The 22764-nt window shown below is 42.2% G+C and overlaps 1 protein-coding gene and 1 non-coding gene across 2 annotated transcripts in view; both read right to left on the reverse strand.

Moving 5' to 3' along the window:
• Positions 1–20551, reverse strand: part of DCBLD2 (discoidin, CUB and LCCL domain containing 2) — an 83883-nt gene extending 63332 nt beyond the window's left edge. The window contains exon 1 of the mRNA XM_004002870.6: positions 20010–20551. Coding sequence (XP_004002919.1) covers positions 20010–20226 — 217 coding nt within the window. The 5' untranslated portion in view covers positions 20227–20551. The remainder of the gene's footprint in view (positions 1–20009) is intronic.
• TRNAE-UUC (transfer RNA glutamic acid (anticodon UUC)) lies at positions 12957–13029 on the reverse strand. The gene has a single exon. It is a non-coding gene; the product is annotated as a tRNA-Glu (tRNA).
• Positions 20552–22764: the final 2213 nt, after the last annotated feature.

Consider the following 22764-nt stretch of genomic DNA (forward strand, 5'->3'; position numbering starts at 1 on the left):
TCATTGGAAAAGACCCTGATGCTGGGAAAGATTGAAGGCGAGAGGAGAAGGAGATGACAGAGAATGAGATGGTTGGATGGCATCACCAACTCCATGGACATGAGTTTGAGTAAACTCTGGGAGTTGGTGATGGATAGAGAAACCTATATGCAGGTCAGGAAGCAACAGTTAGAACTGGACATGGAAGAACAGACTGGTTCCAAATAGGAAAAGGAGTACATCAAGGCTGTATATTGTCACCCTGCTTATTTAACTTCTATGCAGAGTACATCATGAGAAATGCTGGGCTGGAAGAACCACAAGCTGGAATCAAGATTGCTGGGAGAAATATCAATAACCTCAGATATGCAGATGACACCACCTTTATGGCAGAAAGTGAAGAGGAGCTAAAAAGCCTCTTATGAAAGTGAAAACAGAGAGTGAAAAAGCTGGCTTAAAGCTCAACATTCAGAAAACGAAGATCATGGCATCTGGTCCCATCACTTCATGGCAAATAGATGGGGAAACAGTGGAAACAGTGTCAGACTTTATTTTGGGGGCTCTAAAATCACTGCAGATGGTGACTGCAGCCATGAAATCAAAAGACGCTTACTCCTTGGAAGAGAAGTTATGACCAACCTAGATAGCATACTGAAAGGCAGAGACATTACTTTGCCAACAAAGGTCCATCTAGTTTTTCCGGTGGTCATGTATGGATGTGAGAGCTGGACTGTGAAGAAAGCTGAGCGCCGAAGAATTGATGCTTTTGAACTGTGATGTTGGAGAAGACTCTTGAGAGTCCCTTGGACTGCAAGGAGATCCAACCAGTTCATTTTGAAGGAGATCAACCCTGGGATTTCTTTGGAGGGAATGACGCTGAAGCTGAAACTCCAGTACTTTGGCCACCTCATGCGAAGAGTTGACTCATTGGAAGAGACTCTGATGCTGGGAGGGACTGGGGGCAGGTGGAAAAGGGGATGACCAAGGATGAGATGGCTGGATGGCATCACTGAGTCGATGGATGTGAGTCTGAGTGAACTCCGGGAGTTGGTGATGGACAGGGAGGCCTGGCATGCTGCGATTCATGGGGTGGCAGAGTCGGACACGACTGAGTGACTGGACTGAACTGAGGGAGGCCTGGCGTGCTGCAGTCCATGGGGTGGCAGAGTCGGACACCACTGAGCGACTGGACTGAACGGAGTTGAATGAATAAAGAAGTTTCTTTCATAGGCTAACTGTACATTTACCTATGAAGAAGTTATCTCTAATGAGTCCCAAAACTAGCTTCAAGGAAGGAACAACAACTCTGTACCTAGATTCTGAGGACAATACTTAGTGTCTTTTGCTAATAGAAGAAATTTTACTCTCAAATCCACATTAGCATTGTTACTTAGTCTACTAAGGTCAGTGCCAACATCTGGCTTCTTAAATCAATCTCTCTCTGTTGGTAGCTTTTAACCAACACCGTGCTTAGTCACTCAGTGTGTCAGACTCTTTGTGGCCCCATGGACTGTAGCCCGCCAGGTTCCTCTGTCCATGGGGATTCTCCAGACAACAATTCTGGAGTGGGTTCCCATGCCTTCCTCCAGGGTATATTCCCAGCCCAGGGATCGAACCCACGTCTCCCTCATTGCGGGTGGATTCTTTACCATCTGACCCACCAGGACTTCATTTGTCTTCTACACCTGCCTTCACTCCACACACAAAAATGAGGCATTGTGGCTCAATAATATCATAATACAGAAAGGCACCATTAAATAAACCTGTGAGTTTTTGTGATACATCCACTGGATCTTTTACAAATATAAATTTTAGAACATTATACAACTCAAAGGAGTAGCAAATAACCACAAATTTCCCCTGAAACTACCATGAAAATACCTTTAATATCACTACTAGATATCATCTAAATTAAAAACACAGAGATACAAAAACCTCCCTTGTGAAAATAAATGAATTATAATTTAAATAACTTTTGAATAATCACCAACATTTTTCCTTAGAGAAAAAGACAACCATCCTAAGAGAACTTCTATTAATAGCAATATGAAACTAGTCAGAAATGTACTCTTACCACTGAAAAGATGAAACCGAGCTTTCTGGAAGTGTTTCAATATTTAAAAAGTAACCCTGAATAAATAAGTAATTCAAAATATAAGTGTATTTTCTTTAGTATGTATAAAACCAAGGCAGTTTTTTAAATGATTAGAAGTGTTGATGGATTTCAGAAAGCCAAGAATTTTGCTATAAACAGCTGAAGTCAGAACTTAGTAAAGGCAGATTGTGGCATTTCATGTATTCCCCACAGGCTATTATTCAACCTAAGGTTGTCATGTAAAAATGATTTTTTCAATAAGACTACAAGCAAAGTGTGAGGAGATATCTTTTTTAGATATCAATTTAAAGATATCTTTCTGTTCATATTTTTTGATTCTTCATAAATACACAAAGTGTCTTTTTGCCTTTTCCTCTATGCAGTGTAGTTCTTACAAAAGTTAACAAAATAAATACTAACCGATGAAAAATAGGATTTTTGCACACGTGCTGATGAAAACAATTAAAATGGAGCTGTCTTTTTTCAGGATCTTGTGTAGGGGGAAGGCATGAATAGTCCACAAGTTACGTGCCAAGAATGTTCTAAAATATGTGATGGAGTTCAGAGCTTTTCTCCTCTTGCAAACAAGATGATATGCACCAGAAACTAAAGTTAAAAGAAAGTCTCAAACCTACTGCAACTCACAAGCTTGAATGTTTCATATTTCCAAGTCTATTTGATAAGTTTAACCTGATTTGATAAATAGTTCAGCTGGCCTAAACAAATACCGAATGCTATGGAGAACATGTTTAGAATACTCCAGTCAGAAAGGGACACTAGACCAGCAGTTTTCAAATGTTTTTCTCTGTTATTACAAAGCAAGAAATGTATTTTACACTGTGACTCAATATGGTTTTAAATATATATTCCTGACCCACAAAAGGGTCCCCACCTGCTCAACAAAAAAAACACTGTACCATGCATCCACAGGTGACAATGTTGAATTCTAAAATCAAAGAAAGACCTTGTGCTCATTGTTGCCCCCAAATTAGAAAATGTGCTTCCAGTTTATTTCTACAGTGCTTAAAAGCGAAGCCTATTCTACACCAAAATACTTGAAATGGGACAAGATATTTTAAAATAACACTAAAATCAGGAAAATATTATCAACAAATCACCTAACACATGACAGCAGAGGTTCTCAAATCGGGGTGGGGGACATTGGGGCAATTCTACCTTCCACTTGGCAGAGCACAGAGATGGGCGGGAGAGATGCCCTGGAGGCGGGCGTGGCAGCCCACCCACCTGACTGAGCGACTAACCAATAACAAGAGACAGGTCACCACCGGAGGGGGAGGGTGCTACCAGCATCCAGTGGGTAGAGGCCAAAGATGCTGGCTCAAGTATCTTACAAGGCACAGAACAGCCCCCAAGAAGAAAGGGTGATGGACCCAAAGTGTCAAACAGTGTCAAGGCTGAGATGGGCTGACTCGGAGAAAAGGCTAGGTCTTCTTCCAACAGAAAGATCTTCCAACAGAAGATCTGAGTTAGTTCCTTTTCTTCTGGCTAAAGGTACAACCCAGGGAATAGCTTTCCCCACAAGGTCAAAGAAATAAACAGAAAGCTTATTTTTCTTTAAGCCAAAGTGGCGGGAGGGGAGGGGGAGAGGTTCTTCTTATTACTCTACAGCCCTCAAGTATTTTTCTTGGTCGGGGCCCCTCACTTAACACGAGTGTTTGAAAAAGGACGGTAATAGGGTCAGGAAGTAAGAGTCTCCAGATTTTCTGCTTAGCTTTGTAACTGGAAAGAATAATAATCTGTGACCTGGCTAACACCACCTACTATTACTCACTTTCACAAGGTAGAACTGACAGACAGTGTAACCACTACTGGAAAAATAATTTTCAAAATGGGTATCGTAGGACCAATCCATACACTCACTCTCATCAGTAACTCCACGTGGCCAGCTCTTTCTCCCTCTCCAGCTCCATCATCACCATCGCGCTTGTCAGCTACTTCTCCTTCTCCCCTAAATGGTCTCTACCAGACTACAGTGGGCCATACAGGGTAGAAAGCCTCTTCATGCAACTTTTGAATCTTAATTTTATTTCAGTAGAGAGAAAACACTGGAATTTGATCTCACTGCCCCTTCGGCTGCAGATTTATCTAGGGGATTACTCAGAGAACATGTGTTCACTTCCTCCGAATACTGTCAGGTCAGATGTGGTAAGCCAGATACAAATTTTGATACTGCTCCAGGAAAATAGCTGAGTAATTTTTTTTTTTTTTACTACATATCTCAAGAGAAAACACAAGGAATATTAATTTAAATAGCAGTGAATTAATACAACAAAGAACACATGCTTATTTTAGGCTGCTTTCTAAACTTCAAGTGTGTTTTTTAGATAAACATGTGCTCATGATGCTGATTTTATATAACCCTCCAGCTAACCCCATATTGTAGTCACATTACTATTAAAAATAATAGAAATTATCTTATTTAATTAACATGAACACGAAATGACTTCTAAAAACACTTTCTTTAACAAGAACAAACACAAATGTAGGAAACTTGCATAAATATGCCAAAAACGTAAAGCAGGGCAACTTTCATTACAATCATCATAAACTAGGAGAGGCTTTTATTTTTCCAGGGGACTTTCAGGGGTTTTTGTCACAGTGCACGGGTGAGTCTGACTGTATACTTCCTCTAAATAAGAGTCACTTCTGTCACATCTTGTAACACATCTGTGAGAGCTTGTAAGAAACGGAGAAGAGAGGCATTCCGAAAAATGACTTGCAAGTATTAACCAGGATATCCTATTTCATTATTTCATTTGACATCGATGAAGATTTTTAATGCATTATTTAGCACTAAGAATTTTCAGACTGCAAAGTACTATATAAATCCTATTACTCTAAGATTTTTAAAGCTGCATCACGACAATCTCAGAAAGATAACTTAAAGGCCCTACTTTAATTTCACTCATTTTTTTTGAAAAAATATTGCAATAAGATGGACATGTGCCGAGAGCTGCAAGAGGGCTATGGTGGCAATTTTAAGGAAAAGAAACAGCTTGCAGCTCAATCTTCTTTAAGCCCAAACTCCTGCCTGCCTGTAGTAATAATTTACAAAACTGAATCACATGAAGGAAAGTGAGATGTTAAAATCCTCTTCAATCCCCACCAAGCACACACTGTACATAGAACATAATGGTTAAGCAAATGGGCCCTGGGGTCACACGATGAATGTAAATGCTCTACCACTCACTGTGATCTTGAGAAGGTTGTTTACTGCTGCTAAAGGTCAGGTTTTTTTTCAAATGGGTATACTACTATCTCAAACCACACAGGGTAAGAATTAAATGAGATACTGTATGAAAACACCTACTATCAGGCTTCCCTAGTGGCTCAGCGGTAGAGAGTCTGCCTGCCAGTGCAGGAGATGCATGTTAGATCCCTGGCCCAGGAAGATCCCACATGTCACAGAACAGCTAAGGCCATGGGTCACAACTCCTGAGCCTGCACTCTAGAGCCCGGGAGCCACAACAACTGAGGCAGCGTGTTGCAACTACTGAAGCCCGCGTACCCCAGAGACCCAGCTTTGCAACAAGAGAAGCCTCTGCAATGAAAAGCCCAGGCGCTGCAACCACAGAGCAGCCCCGCTCGCAGCAACTGCAGGACAGCCCACAGAGAACAACCACCCAGCACGGACCAAAAATAAATACATACATAAATAAATAAAAAGATAAAGCAAAGCAAAAAACCCTCCCTGCTGCTGCTGCTGTTGCTTCAGTCGTGTCCAACTCTGCGCGACCCCCTAGACGGCAGCCCACCAGGCACCGCCGTCCCTGGGATTCTCCAGGCAAGAACACTGGAGCGGGTTGCCATTTCCTTCTCCAACGCATGAAAGTGAAAAGTGAAAGTGAAGTCGCTCAATCGTGTCCGACTCTTTGGTGACCCCATGGACTGCAGCCTACCAGGCTCCTCCATCCATGGGATTTTCCAGGCACACTGGAGTGGGGTGCCATTGCCTTCTCCGACCCTCCCTACTATCAAGGGCCTAATCCACAATAATGTACTCAATAAATGTCTGAGGGTATTATTACAGTCATAAAGTCCAGAAAGGCTTTTGCTTATCATATGTAGATCCGGTGCGTTTGGCACAGCCTCGCTAAGCCATCAGAACAATGGCTCATTACTTTAGAAGATTTACAGCAGCTTTAAAGCTTTGAGTACAGTGTCCTGTGAAAAGTATAAATCATGAGAAAGTAACTCTCACTAATCTTCTCCCAGATGACCTCTACTTCACTTCAGTGACTCATGAAAATACAACCTAGACTTTGTTTTTGCTATTACTGTAGACCCCTCCCATCTGTGAAAAGTCAGAAACTTTTAATGTCTCACTTCTTTGGTTAGCCTCCTGACCCTTCGGCTCTCTTACACCCACTGCTCGCTTTCTGTGAACTTCTCTCTTTTCTCCCCATTTGTTATGTTGCCCTTAGCTTCACTTCTTCCCCCACCCAGCCTGGATCTCACATCCAGTGTGTGAACTACACTCTTCCCAGTACCTTCACTTCCTGGCCACTATGCCTTCCTGAGGATCTATCTGCCTGAGAAACCCTTCACCTGGGATCAAATGATCTCTCTGCCCAGGAGCCAAGCACGGCTGGGAAAACAACAAAAAAAATCACAGTCAAAGGAACAGCTGTCATAACAATAATGGATCCTGATCTCAGATGGGCACTGAAAGTCACCAGTATTTTTACTCAGTGTTTCTCAAAATTTCATCAACATTAGAACATTAGGTTCTCACGCCCCCATCTCTGTTTCAATAGATTATAATAAATATGGCAGAAAAATTATCTGAAACTTGGAAAGAGGCTAAAAAAAAAGGTGAGCAGCAGAAACTTTAAATGCCATAGAGACCAAAAGCTGCCCCAAAATTACAGAGCAAGGTATTTAACTGGACTTGTAATTTATCATCAACTAAAGGTCCTAGTCTTCATCTGCATAAACTTGCAGATTTTTAAAAATTAATTTATTTTTTAATTGAAGGACAATTGCTTTATAGTATTGTGTTGGTTTCTACCAAACATCAACATGAATCAGCCACAGGGTTTACCTATGTTCCTCCTCTCTCATTTGAACATCCCTCCCACTTTCCTCCCCATCCCACCCCTCTAGGTTGTTACGGAGTCCCAGTTTGAGTTCCCTGAGTCATACAGCAAATTCCCACTGATTATCTATTTTACATATGGTAATGTATGTTTCCATGTTACCGTCTCTGTACTTCCCACCCTCTCCTTCCTTCCCTCAAACTGTGTCCACAAGTCTGTGTCTCCACGGCTGCTCTGCAAATAGGTTCAACAGTACCATCTTTCTAGATTCTATATCTAAATGTGTTAGTATATGATATTTGTTTTTCTCTTTCTGACTCACTTCACTGTGTATAATTACAAATCCATCTACCTCATTAGGACTGACTCAAATGGGTTCCTTTTCATGGCTGAGTAATATTCCATTATATATTTGTACCACAGCATCTTTATCTGTTCATCTGTTGATGGACACCTAGGTGGCTTCCATGTCCTAGCTATTGTAAATACTGCTGCAATGAACACTGGAGTACCTGTGTCTTTTTCAGTTTGGGGTTTTCTCAGGGCATATGCCTAGCAGTGGGACTGCCGGGTCATATGCTAGTTTTATTCCTATAAACTTGGAGATTTTTGTCCTGTGGAGTTGCATATAATCTTTGGACAGTTGAAAAAAAATCCTAATATTACAGTTTAAAGCCCTAATAGCCCACTTTTAGTCATCTAATCTAGCGATCACAGCCTAAGACTGCCTATATAAACACCGAGTCTCTCAAATACTCTACACGTTTTAACCTCTTACTGATTCCTTCATTAATTAATGAGTTGAATAAAATCTTTGATGTGTTAATTTTACATTTGCATGACAGGTATAATTTTGCTATAGTGGTGCCTAGGAAGGATCCACGCTTTTAATAAATTTCAGAATTATAACAATGAGAGCAACAACAAAAACACACAATCTTTCTCCTCCCAGTGTTCCCCAATATCTACCACTTTTTCCCACTTTTTTTTCCTTATAGAGAGAGCTTTTTCAGGTTTCCACGTTTGATGTATTTCTTTGCCTCCTGTATGCCCTCCCATTCTAGGCTCAAAATATGATAATTCAGTTTCCAGACAGTTGTGGGTTGGATTGTGCTCCCTCTAGATCCCATTACCCCAACAACAAAATCATATGTTCCTAAATCCTGGAACCTATGAATGTCACCTTATTTGGAAACAGGTCTTAGCGGATGTAATCAATTTAAAATGAGGTCATACTGGATTAGGACAAATCCTAATCCAGTGTCTGGTGTCCTTATAAAAAGAGGGAAATTTGGACAGGGATACAGACATAGGGGACATACCACGTAACTTCAGGGGCACAGACTGGAATGATGCAAAGGGATTCCAAAGACTGCAACTCCCAGAAGCTAGAAGAAGCAAGGAAGGGCCCTCACCTAGAGGCTTCAGAGAGAGCACATAGCCCAGCCAATACCTGACTTGCAGAAGTTCAGCCTGCACAACTGTAAGACAGTAAATTTCTGTTGCTTGAACCCATCTAAATGTGTGGTGATCTGTTACGGCAGCACCAAGAAGCACAGACCTACCTTCCCAATGGGACTATTCACTAAAGCGGTCAGTTTGTGAGCTGCCAAGTCAACAGATATTTTGCCATCCTTATCATCTGTGACCTTTCCACTGCATCTGGTATTGCTGGCCTTTCCTTCCCTCCCACCTTCCTTCCTTCCTTATCGGCCCTCCCTCCTTCTTAGAACTCTCCTTCCCCAACTTAGTTCTTCTTTTAACTCTCTAATTGCCACTTCTCCAGCATCTGAGCTGACATCTTTGGACTACAGATAGCTGACTCGGCGGTTCTCCAGAGCTCTTTCCTCTCCCTCCGTATGCTGCCAGGGCCATCTCTCCACCCCGACTTCAGTTACCACTAGGTGGAGAATGCTCCCAAGATTCCAACCTTTCTCCTAATTCTCAAATCTGTCATCTACTTCAACTAAGCATCTCTGCTCAGAAATTCCACAGTATTCAAACTCATGTACCAAGCATTCAATGAGCATCTTCCAAGTGCCAAGTACTGAACCAGGTGTTAGAACAAGAGAAATGACAAGGCCCTTGTCCTTACAGAATTTACAAAATAGTAAGACAGACATAGTACTGATAAATAATTTCCGGGATGCTGAGTACTGCAGGGAAGTAATGGATGTGATACGGTGTGTACGTGGGCATGCATAGGATAAATAGCAATTAACTAGACAATTACTTGTGGATGAGGGAGGTGCTGGAAGCAGAAAGAAGACAATTCCAGAAGGAAAAAAAAACAGAAAAAAGAATACCCAGCATTTTAAACTGACCTTTGCTCTCTCAGATTTAACTGGTCATTAAGTTTTATACTTTGTTTCCTTAGTATCTCTAAATTTAGTCCCTCTGAACAAGTGCAGGCCCTTGCAAGAGTTCTCTAACAGGTTCCCTCCACTTCCTTTCCTTCCTCTCCAATCCCCTGCCCACACTCCTGCCAGTGTTTCTTAGACAGGGTCATGCAGGTCCCTCATGTAAAAAACCTTCAACTGTTCTCCGCTGATGATACAATAAATCTCAAACTCTCCAGCAAGAATACAAAGTCCATTATAATTTGTCCCCTGACTCCTTTTCCCATCTCATCTCTCAACTTTTCACACAAACTCTCTGCCCCCCCACCACCACCACCCTACTCTGGAACGATGGGCTCCCAGGTAACTCCCCCATACTCCACCCACTCTCTGCTCTGCCCTTCTCAGCTCTGCCAACAATAATGTCCTTACTCCTCAGAGCCACCTGGCAAATACCCACTCAGTGTTCTCTTTGGAAACCTTTCTGAAAGTCCAGGTCTTTCATCCATTTCCATTACTAAAATCTCTTTATTGAATATGCTTAATTATGCATATTTATGTCAGTTTGCCACACCAGCTGTAGAACTCTGCTATGTAGAGTTCTATGTAGGCAATGTATTCTGTTCGCCTGGGTAGCCACAGACGTAGAAACAAGGCGTACTGGGTTCTTAACATATGCTGCCGAATTTAGAAAATAATGAACTCAAAACAAACCAAGGGTAGGCAACAATGGTAGACAGGTGATACAATAGAAAGTACTCAGGCCTGGGAATCAGACAGATTTTTCAATGTAGATTCTAGCTATGCCAACTTCTGAGGTGATCCTAGCACTTAAGCTCTACATTCTCAACTATACATGGGACTAATACCACGCATCTCCCAAGGTAATTGTGAGGGCTTGGTAAGAACTTACGTAAAATGCAGTGGATTCTATAAATGTGAACAACCTCTCTGAAGATGATGGCTATGTATCTAGTACCCTCCCTTCCTGCTGGGAACTACTCTGTAGTTTGCAACAGTTTTCATATGACCTCATGCCCCCTGGTTAGCTAACTAGTCCAAGGGTGGGAACTGACTCACACTGGGCCCATTTGAGGCCAACTTACCCTGCCCTCCCATTTCCTGCCCTTGTATGTCAGGGAAACCCCAGAATCTCTCTAGTGTTGAGGCCGTAAGCCTTGAGGATTGCCAGCAGCCATGATCTGCTGCATACAGAGAAAGCCAGACTGTAACAAGACAGAGTCCTTGGTGTCTGAGGTCTGGCTGCATCCCTGCTTTTACCGGAGCTTAGTCTGGCTTAGTCCTTAAGAAGATTCCGCAAACTACCTCAAAATGCTCCCCAAAATTACCTTCTACTTTAAGCATGTGTAATTTTCAGTTCCCTATAACCTTCCTAACTAAAACACTCTTCCTCCACCCGTGCAACAGAATGTCTCACATCCAGACCTATAAAGTTAGCATCTAGGATAAAAAGAGTAACCAGAAATAGGTCATGCTTGGAAGAGAGAGAGAAACCATGAACCTGAAGATGATCTGAGGGTGGAGATCAAAGAAAGTTGAAGTCTATCAACAGGTAGGAAGTTGGAGAAAGGGGAGGCCAAAAGTGAGGGGACAAAACCTGTATTAAGGTCTCGGTGGGCTGGAGGCCAAGTAAGGACATTTCACATGAACAACCACACCCTGCTGTCACATTTCTTCACTACACAGCCTGACCCCTTCACTAAGCTAGGGGTGGAACTTCCCTATACAGTAAGTGTAGGGAGAAAGGGAAGAAGGACCAGAAGGATGGAGAAGCACCGGATCTCAATAAAAAGCCAACACTTGAAAATGGAAATCTTAACTGTAGAGTAGGAAAGGAGAAACGAAATTTTCATTCACACGTTGTTTCACTCATTGAACCAAAATTTAGCAACTACCTAGATTTGGTCACAGCCTCATGCATTCTACAGAGGTGAGTTATACATTTAAAAAAAAACACAGAGAGTGACATGCCTAGTATTAATATTTAAATCCATATATGTCTGACTCCAACATCTCTATACTTTCAGACTCCATCCAAGTTAAAAAATAATGAAGACAAAGAAAGCTCTCGAGTTTAAAATAAAAGAAATCTCACAGTTGCAAACACACTTTCAGGAGAGCAGAGGCTAGACTGCAAGGAAATCATCATTTAACAAATATCTTATGTGTGCTAGACACTAAAAAAATGTACAGCACAAATGTAGTCTACTTGTTAGTTGGTCACTGAAACAAGGAGAAATATAGGCTGTGGGCAAAGCAACCAGTTGAAAGAAAAGATGTATATATAAGCCAGTGGCATCTTGACTGTGTTTCCAGATACAAGGTTAAGAAGCACCATGGGAGTTTAAATTATACTAAAAGCATAACTTATATTCCCCAATGAAGCAGGGTTCTAGACAAGGTGGAAGAGATGATTTGAGAAAGAAGAAAAGGCGAGGCAGGAGGTAGTTTTACTTGCAGGGATGAAGAGCAGGACAAGGGTTTAGGACAAGGCAGGTCAGTCATGATGCCGTGGCTGAGCAGAAATCCCATGGGAGGTTCAAACCAATGGTCCTTATCTGAGGCAGATCTAGTCACAAAGGTCACATGCCTTTCTCCAGCAACCCTGAGCTATTCAGAACAAGAGAAAGCGGTGGGGACTGGCATGTGGGCCAGGCTTAGGCTCTATCAAGGACATAGGGAAAAGCATCAATGGGATGATGAACCTGGGCTGAGACAAGTGACCCAGAAATGGGTAAAGGGACTGGGTAGAAGCAGAGGTAGCTAAGGGTGATGTCACTGCTAATATCACCATAGGTACAAACGCTTCAGTCTGCCCTGCAATGGAAGTCCTCCACAATCTTGTCCCCACTGACCTTTCCAGCCTATTTCGCATTACTTTCCTCTGACACCAGATTAGTGAAGCTACCTGAATGTTCTCCAGGAGTTTCAGTCAGCAAAGAAAAAGGAGGCAGGGAACAACTAGAACCAAAACTAGGGAGTTTTACAAAGCTGGAGGTGACTATTCAAATCAAAATCGGAATGAGAGGGCAAAGGAGTGCACCTCACTGGCTTTCATTGATTTGGGCTCAGCACAGCTCTTTAAGACCACTTATTTGACAGGGCAACACAGCAGTGTTCTCTAAATAGCAGCCATGGCTTTGTTCAGAGTTCCAGTTGAGCGGGGACTCCTCTCATTATGAAAGCAAGAGTCTAGCTCCTGGGAAGATGGTGGCGGGGAGAACACTGGGCAGAATGCCAGGCCCTGTGCAAGCAGGTTAAGGTTCAAGAAAGGGCTCTATTTCCATGGAACTGAGAAGCCCAGGCTCTGAGGGAATCAGACAAAGGACAAGTATGAAGGGCATGCAAGTGCCCAGGACTAATGAATAACATGCTTGGGGCAGCAAATTCACTGCAGAAATGAGTTCTGAATTCCTTTTTTTTTTTTTTTTTGGCCCGGCTGAGTGGTTTGTGGAATTTTAGTTCTCTGACCAGGGCCTGAACCCAGGCCCTTGGCAGTGAAAGTGCCATGTCCTAACCACTGGACCATCAGGGAGTTCCCCTAAATTCACATTTTTTGAATGATGGGCATCATGGTAAGTATTAGAAATTAGAAAATGAATAAAACTCTGCCAGATATAAGTATTCAATATACATTGTGATTAATGACTGAACAGAAAAAACTAGAAATTACCATCTGGAGATTAGTGGATGTGGTGACAAGAGGACGCTTCTTAGAGAGGATGAGACCAAGGAAGGTTTGAAGGATGGTAAGAGGTTACTGCTTCCTGGGGGGCTTAAGGGTAAAGAATCTGCCTGCCAAGCAGGAGACACGGGTTCAATCCCTGGGTCGGGAAGATCCCCTGGAGAAGGAAACGGCAACCCACTCCAGTATTCTTGCCTGGGAAATCTCATAGACAGAGGAGCCTGGCAGGCTACAGTCCATGGGATCACAAAGAGTTGGACATGGCTCAGCAACTAAATAACAAGGAGGTGACCAAGCAGATAAAGACAGGGGCTCTTTCTCTTCAAGTAGAGAAAATGATACATGTAAAGAGATCAGTATAGAGAACAAGGTAAAACAGGATCAAAATACATATGAGAGGAATAAGAATCTCAGTTTTACACAGAACTATATATATATAAAGGGTGAGGGATGCTGGCATGAGATAAAGTCAGAGAAGGAAGGGAGGGGCCAGATTCTCAAAAAATATAAAAAATATATATAAAACGCAAAGGACTCCTCTCGCTATAAAAGCACAGGAGTCTAGATACTGGGAAGATGGTAGATTTTATCTTGCAGGTGGTAAAGGGGCTGCTGGACACACTATGGAAGTATTAACAGAGCTCCAAGAGGGCAGTGCCCCAGTGCACAGAACCACAGCCCTCAGAAAAGAACCAACAAATATTTGCCCAAATATGGGGCAAGAGTGTAGGGTATGGGGCTTGCGGAGGAAGCAGTGGGCCAGGGCCAGAGGCTGAGGCATGCTACTTACCGCAGCAGGGCTGGCTTTGACACTCACAACTTTCCTGACTCCTTGCTGTCCTGATGCTGCGATCTTTACTCCTTAAATGCCACTCATCCCTGTGAACTAGGAACCTACTGGCCCTAACAGCTGATCTGCTTAAAACCATTTTATCAGCAAGGTTTCTCCTACTTCCCTGGGCGCTGTGAGCTTACCCTCCTTTTCAAACTCACAGCACTGTGCAACTTTCCCTGGCTATTTACACACACGCTCCAACTTGAAGATGATTATTGCCCCAACTAGACTGCAGGATCCCTGAAGACAATGACAATATTTGACTCGTTCATAACTATCTTGGGGCTGTGTTAACATACGTGCACACACCCTGGGAGTTTATAGTTGGAACTCTCTCATGCTGAGAGTTTTTATGAGAGGATGATAATGAGTACGAGCATTTTCTCTTTGATCCCAAGCGATTAAGTTCTGACTGCAAACTCTGAGAAACTGTACTCCACAGAAGCAAGGAACGCCGAGCCTCCTCTCCTTAGAAAGCAGTTGAGGCATTGTGCATCTTGGGGTCTTTCCAGTAACTCAAGCAGCTAGCCAAAGATCTTCTTCCAACTACATACCTTCAGAGTGCAGGTGGATCTAGCAGGTGATGTTTTAGCAGCCTTTTAAGATCATTCCATTATCCGTCTGCTTCAGTGGACACTGGCATTCATTAAATTCTAGTTTATGTGAATATCTGTATTTTTTTGTACTTATAGAGTATACTGATTTAATCCACATAAGGACCTGGAAAATTAGCATTATGTGGGTTTCTAAACTAACAGTTTGAACTGGCATACTTTCTTAAAGATCCTATCGTAAATAAAGAATTTAATCAAATGGATTAAAGAAAATAATGCAATAGCAGTTTTGAACAATATAGTAATTACTTCATAAAGAATAAATGTCCTGTGAAAAAATTTTAAATTTCAAAATATTTGTCTTGCCATATTTTCAAAGCGGCCTTCTGTGTACTAAATCAGCCTGTATTAATTTTAATATGATACATCTGCAGAAAATTACACCAAACTACTAAGATTACAACCACATAAGATTATGTAGGTGTGTGAATATGGGCTAGAAAGGAAGATGAAGTGAAGTGAAAGTCGCTGTCATGTCCGACTCTTTGAGACCCCATGGACTATACAGTTCATGGAATTCTCCAGGCCAGAATACTGGGAAAGGAGTATACTCCAAGGAAAGGAATGGGTAGCCTTTCCCTTCTCCAGGGGATCTTCCCAACCCAGGGATCGACCCCAGGTCTCCTGCAATGCAGGTGGATTCTTTACCAGCTAAGCCACAAGGGAAGCCCAACAAAAATTATAAATCGATAGATTAGGGGTAGGACTGTAATTATTCGTTAAGTTTTTGGTTTTGAGTAATTGTTATATAATTGTTATCTGTATGATATTTTTAAAATAAATAAAGTGCTAAAGCCATAAGGTTGCTATAAAACAAACTGAATCCATGAGCCACACAAGAAAAACTGCCAAGTGGTCTCACTTCCTATATCAACAATGACATTCAGCAAAATATCACTCCCTCTACAAAGCTTTTCCTGATCTATATAGTTTCATGTCATCAGTCTACATCCTTCCAACTAGTCAAGAAGTAGAAGTGAAAACCATCTATTTGCATGCATTTAATTAATACCTGGCATTACCACCTGAACTTTCATACCCTAGGTTTATTTTGTAAAGTACAGTCTTATATTTAAAGTCTAACTCTATGTAAATCAAGACTTTCCTTATCATACTATAATCTGATGCTTTCTTTTTGGAAATTAATTCCTTATCTTTTAAATTCTAGTCCTGATGCTTTAACTCATACACATTTCGTTGGTCTTTTAGAATGAAACTTAGATGTTCAAACAGAACTATTCATTATTTCCAGAACAAAGTAAAGTTTCCTCTCTGTTGATAACACTGGGAAATCTACCTAAAAATCATTAACCTGTAGTTTTACAATTAATTTTTAATTTACAAGCTTTTAAAATATGGATTTTAAATTTGATCATTAACACATGTGGAATATGTGCTATATTTCTAACCTCCACTATGCAAAATTAATCAGAAATATAGCAGAAAAAGCATGCTTTGATTTTTGCCTCTGCAAAAAACTACATAAAAGAGCCCTAGTGTTAGTTGCTCAGTCTTGTCTGACTCTTTACGACCCCATGGACTGTAGACCCCCAGACTCCTCTGTTCATGGGAGTTTTCAAGGCTAGAATACAGGAGTGGGTTGCCATGACCTCCTCCAAGGGATCTTCCAGACCGAGGTATCAAACTTGTGTCTCCTGCATTTCAGGCAGATTCTTTACTGTCTGAGCCACCAGGGAAGAACTTAAGAGCCCTAATGTTTCATCAAACCAAAAATAATTAATTAGGTTAATTCCAAATTAACCTAATGTCAACATTAGAAATAATTACAAATGCCCTTTGCACTGGGACATGTTCTTCATTTGCGACAATTCACAAATACTGTTCAAAAACTATTTCCCTGCATCACAAGCAAATAAAGGCACTACCTGACAGACTGTAAATTTTTTTCACACATTAGTTCAAAAATCATTGTGAAACTGAATGATTCTTTTTAAAAAGGAATCTGATTTGACAGATTTATTAAATTAGCTAACAAAAATAATTACTTTCATGAATATTTTGTATTCATAGGCATAAAAAAGTCAGTCTCAATGGATTTTTAAAATTTATTCCCGTGATATTTTACCACATCCAAATAACATTCTAATCTACAGGCTTCCCTGGTGGCCCAGTGAATAAGATTCTGCTTGCCAATGCAGGGGTCATGGGTTCAATCCCTACCTGGTCTATGGAGCAACTAAGTGTGTGTGCCACAACTACTGAAGCCCGAGCCCCCTAGAGCCTGTGCTCCACAATAAGAGAAGCCCCCGAAATGAGAAGCCCAGGCACCGCAACTACAGAAAGCTGCACAAAAGCAGTGAAGGCTCAGCGCAGCCAGAAGGAAAAAACTCTAACCGGGAAGGTGGGCAAACCCTCCATGACACAAATCAGGAAGCTGAGCTTCTGAGATGAGGCGACACAAATTCCTACAGTCATAAAGTAAACCAAAGACTTAAATTCATTCAGTAGACCCACAACTTCCTATTAAGTAACTGTATTACGGTAACAAATAGGCAATCAGCGTAAGTTCCACCAATTTAAGTTTTTTAGATAGACATACATTTTACAGGTAAATAATGCTTTCAATAAAAACAAGAAAGACTTTGAAGGTGAACTTAATATCAAACTCAGAACTCAAGACACACAAATATAAGCCTTGTCTAAAACAGCATCATAGTCAAACAGATGTGAATAAACAGAATTTATAAATATATTAATGAAGTAAGATTACATACATCTCTGTTGTGAAAGGTTGACAAGTTTTCAGACCAATGAAAAATTTTATTCTAGACCAAATGAAAAGAAAAAACATTTGGTCAGCAGAAAATCTGCTGAAGAATGGAATTAATGTGTGGCATTAAAATGAGGTCTAAAAGATTAAAAGAAAAAAATCCTGAAATACATTTCTACCTCAAAACACATATTAAATGCATTTCTACCTAGGATGGCTAAGGAAAAAAAAAATCTGTATATCACAAAACACTTTCTCACAGCTTATTTTTATTGCAATTTGCAGAACATTGGAAAACGCATAAAGAAATTACTTACAACTCTACCATCGAAAGACAACTTTAATCATTTTATTATCTCCTTCCAATCTTATTATAAAGACTTCTGATAGAGTAAAAACTCCAGCTTGTAACTTAACATTATAATATAGTAGACATCCCCATTAGAAAAAATTCTATAAGCATCTTAAAGCACTGTTTCTCATTTCAAAGTCAGACTTCCTTCCAGGTTCTGTGAAGAATCCCAGCGGACCCTAAAGCACATCTGTTAAGACCAGTAACACGGACAGGACCACAGACTGCATCCAGATCCCCTGAGTAAGAAATACAATTTTTTAAAAATTGGGGAATTCAAATGCCATACAATTTCTGGGTTTTCAGGTGATGTATACCTAAATGACCCTTACTTTATCAATTTAGTAAGCTCATGATTAACAATGATAGTCTATTATAGCTGTTTGTACTTTACCCTTTGCCAGACTCCTATGTACTAGCACTTCATTTTCATCAAGCTAAGAAACAGGTATATACTCATATTACTGATGTAGAAAACTGAGGTACAAACAAATGAAGTGATTTTACAAAATTTACCCAGTCAACGTGGGAGAACTAGAAATCAGGTCTTTTAAATTATCAGGATCATTTCTATTTGTGTTAATCTATACTGATGTTTTTATATAACATGACACTGTGAAAGAGAACTAGATACTCTAGTTAAAATGCTTGGTAAAAACTAAAATTAAACTTTAAAAAAAAGGTAATGGTGCATGCTTAATTAGGCCAGGCTTGAGAAACTCGAAAAACAAGGCAATTGTCTCATTTGCAGAGGAGACATTTAATCAGTTATAAACTATTCAAAGATCTTTTTTAAAAACATGACAGAAACACTTTCAGATTCTGAAATAAGCAAAAGTGGCCAGAGTATCCTGCTTATGTAGTTATACTTTGTATCAATATACCTTATTTTATGGGTGTCTCAGTTTCCTTATGTTTGAAATGGGATAACAATACTTAACTCAGATGGCTGTGGTGAGGATTAAATGAGTTAATAGATGTAAACCACTAAGGGTTGTCACAAAGTAAGACCCATTCAATTAGTGTTAGCTATATGTTAATATAATCCTGTTTTGCTTTTTCTTTCTACCAGGAGGAAAACAGAAGCATAGGTTCTAAAATTTCAATGAAGGAAAGAATTTCACTCTAATTTATTAAGTGCTGATGTTCAAGAATTCGATTAAGGAGATGATCTAACTGAAACCTGAATGCTGCCTAGAGCTGAAAGAGGTCAGTTTACCAAAAACATTGTTTCCATTTACATTATATTACCACATGCCTGTCAAAGTTAGGGTTAGGGTTAGATGATGTGCTTAAGACCATGATTGCATACTCTACTGAAAACTACATGAAAGCAACATTGAGCTGGACTTAAACGTGGAGATCAACCTAAATACAAACAAAAAAACCTCTTCCAAGTATTAAGTAACAATCCAGTTCTCATCTCTCTCACTGTAATAAAATGGAAATTCAATGCAGAAATGTGTTCAATAACTTGATGTCGAACTGTTTTCAAAACTGCTGTTCAATGCCTGAAATAAAGCACTAAAAAGGGGAAGAAATCAGCCCAGCATTCTCTTTCAACTATGATTATTAAGTAAATAGCTTTGTACTCTCTGGAATAGGTTCTCGAAGGATTGTAGTAGGAAAGAAGTTTTGTCACTTTCTGTAAGGGCTTGCCCATTTAACACGGATCGCTCCCTCTGGGCAATAGAGCAATAGAGCCTTGGGTCCCAGACGCAGAGTCTGACCCAAACAATCTATCTAGACCACCATTCTGAATAGGCAGGGATTGCAAGGAGCATGTTCTAAATCCAAGACTCAAAGATAACCAGAATCAACTCTATTCGATTTTGAACTTGGCACTTTCACAAAAGATAATCGTCAACTCCCTTCAATGGATTTAAGATGCTATTCAATTACCTGGCCGTTTTACTCTGTTCATCCATCCACTTAGCTTAACATTAGACAGCGCATCTCCAAAACTTCTCCTTTTCCTCTCAAATATTTTCCCCAGAACAATCCAATGCCCAAAGGAGGTCTTCATAGCAAGGTCTTACTTCCCTCTTTTCAAAAAAAAATGAATGGGCTCCCCCAAAAGTAAAGCCGCGCCAACTTGGGGAAAAACAGACAGCCAAGCTTTGCAATTCAACCCAGCGAGTGCGGGACCAGGTCTGGCCAGGCACCGAAGCGCACCACAACTCCCCTGCGCGTCTGCAGACTCCGTAACGACCCGGACACCCTGCACCCCAGAGGCTCCCACTGCGCCCCACGGCCCCCGGGGCCCCGCGAGCAGCGCACTCCTCGGGAAGAACTCACCTTGCTGGGCTCCGGCGTCCTCGAGCAGCAGGAGCAGGATAAGTAAGAGGAGGAGGAACAGAGGCCTGGGGAAGGAGGTGGAGGAGGAGTTGGAGCGAAATGGGAGGGGGTAGGAGCGGGAGAGGGAGAGCGCGGCCCGGGCGGGGGCGGCGACCGCGGCCCGGACTAGGAAACGTTGAGGGCTGTGCCCGGCTCTCACCACCGCCCGGCTCGCCATCGCGGCGGCCGGCAGTCCGCCTGCATAGTGCGGCCGCCCCGGGGCCGCGGCACCGGGCGAGGAGGCAAAGGCAGCGGCGGGAGAGCAAGAGGCAGCGCGCGCTTCGCCCCACGCCGCCCGCACTCCACGAAACCTCCTTCTTCGTCCCTTCCCTCCGCTCCCCTCCCCGGGACCCCAGGCCGGAGCGCTAGGGAGGGGAGGGAAAGAAATGGGGTGCTCGAGCCGCGGAGGACAGCTGGGGCGACGCGCCTCCAGAGCCGCGTTCAGCAATCCGACCCCTGCCCACCGCGCTCGTCCTGGGCTCGGGCTGGCTGGCAGGCAGGCCGGCCGCCCGCTCCCTCGCGCTCCCTCTCGCGCGTGCTGGCCACGCCTTCACAGCCCGCCCCGGCCAATCCGCGGGCAGCTCTGGTCCGTCTCCCTCTGTGCCACCCAATCAACACTCGTTCGCCTCGGTCGACCCGTTAGCTCCCCGGCCCACTCCTCGAGCTCCACCGCCCCTCATCTCTCTCCTCCAATCCCCTGCGGCCTTGGGAAGCGTCCCACCCGCCTCCCCCAAAACGGGTTCCGCCCCCAAACTCTAGCCTCGACAGCCCCCGCCCGGCCCGCGCGCCTGTTATTGTTGGGACTTCAGCCCAAGCTGATCCCGTAGAGGCTGTTGCTTGCTCTGGTCAATGACTTCCGGGACTTCCCCTAGCCCGCTCTCCCTGCTGCTCTGGCCCAACTTGCTCATTGCTCCTCCCACGTCGCGCATCAGGCCACTGGAAGGGGTGGGAAACCTGGATTCTGGCTGATTTTAGCTGGGAGCTGAGTCTGAGGGACTTTTTTTTCCTCAATAGCAGAGCATGTTTTTTTTTATTAAAATTACATCCAGTTGTTGCAGCAACTCCCAGTTACAATAACAGATACAGTGTTCAGTGTAAGATATATATGTATTTACTGTTTCCTATGCCTTTTACTATGTTAATGTGGGCCGGACGATGGCGGGGGGAAAAAAAAGTATATGACAAGATCCATGCCCCTAAAGCAATTTAAACCTAACATTCACTAAGCCATTCTACCAGGACTTGTTGGTCACCTGCTGTGAACCTGCAAACGTACAAGTTATGGGGTTTGCAGTCATAATACAGGAATCTTCCAGGATCTTGTGCTGAGACAGAGACAGAAATGCATCATGAACGTCAGAATAAAATAAATACTAACCAGAGTCGCGAGTAATCAGATGGAGGCTGTAAGAAGATGGAGTAACCAAAAGAAAAAAAAAAAAAAAAACAGGCTTTGGGAAAGGGGAAAGCAAAGGACTAGGCAGGAACTGGTTTTAGGAGAAAGATGCCATTTAGGATGTTTTTCTTATCTGTCCTCGCTTTTTTTTGGATTCAGATGGGTATATCTTTCCTTTTCCCCTTTGCTTTCGCTTCTCTTTTTTTTTCTCAGCTTTCTATAAGGCCTCCTCAGACAACCATTTTTCCTTTGGGAAAGGGGAAAGCAAAGGACTAGGCAGGAACTGGTTTTAGGAGAAAGATGCCATTTAGGATGTTTTTCTTATCTGTCCTCGCTTTTTTTTTGCATTCAGATGGGTATATCTTTCCTTTTCCCCTTTGCTTTCGCTTCTCTTTTTTTTTCTCAGCTTTCTATAAGGCCTCCTCAGACAACCATTTTTCCTTTTTGCATTTCTTCCTCTTGGGAATGGTGTTAATCACTACCTCCTGTATAGTGTCACAAACCTCCGTCCATAGCTCTTCAGGCACTCTGTCAGATCTAATCCCTTGAATCTATTTGTCACTTTCACTGTATAGTCATAAGGGATTTGATTTAGGTCATACCTGAATGGTCTAGTGGTTTTCCCTACTTTTTTCAATTTAAGTCTGAATTTGGCAATACGAAGTTCATGATCTCAGCCACAGTCAGCTCCCAGCCTTGTTCTTGCTGACTGTATAGAGCTTCCCATCTTTGGCTGCAAAGAATATAATCAATCTGATTTTGGTGTTGACCATCTGGTGATGTCCATGTGTAGAGTCTTCTCTTGTGTTGTTGGAAGAAGGTGTTTACTATGACCAGTGCATTCTCTTGGCAAAACCCTTTTAGCCTTTGCCCTGCTATATTCTGTACTCCAAGGCCAAATTTGCCTGATCATTGCATGCAAGATGGGCACAATAAAGGACAAAAATGGTGTGGACCTAACAGAAGCAGAAGACATTAAGAAGAGGTGGCAAGAACACACAGAACTATACAAAATAGATCTTCACAACCCAGATAATCACGATGGTGTGATCACTCACCTAGAGCCAGACATCCTGAAATGCGAAGTCTAATGGGCTTTAGGAAGCATCACTACAAACAAAGCTACTGGAGGTGATGGAATTCCAGTATGAGCTATTTCAAATCCTGAAAGATGATGCTGGGAAAGTGCTACACTCGATATGCTTCAAATTTGGAAAACTCAGCAGTGGCCACATGACGGGAAAAGGTCAGTTTTCCTTTCAGCCTCAAAGAAAAGCAATGCCAAAGAATGCTCAAACTACTGCACAATTGTACTCATCT

Source organism: Ovis aries, chromosome 1 (assembly GCF_016772045.2).
Source record: "Ovis aries strain OAR_USU_Benz2616 breed Rambouillet chromosome 1, ARS-UI_Ramb_v3.0, whole genome shotgun sequence".
Taxonomy (NCBI): Eukaryota; Metazoa; Chordata; class Mammalia; order Artiodactyla; family Bovidae; genus Ovis; species Ovis aries.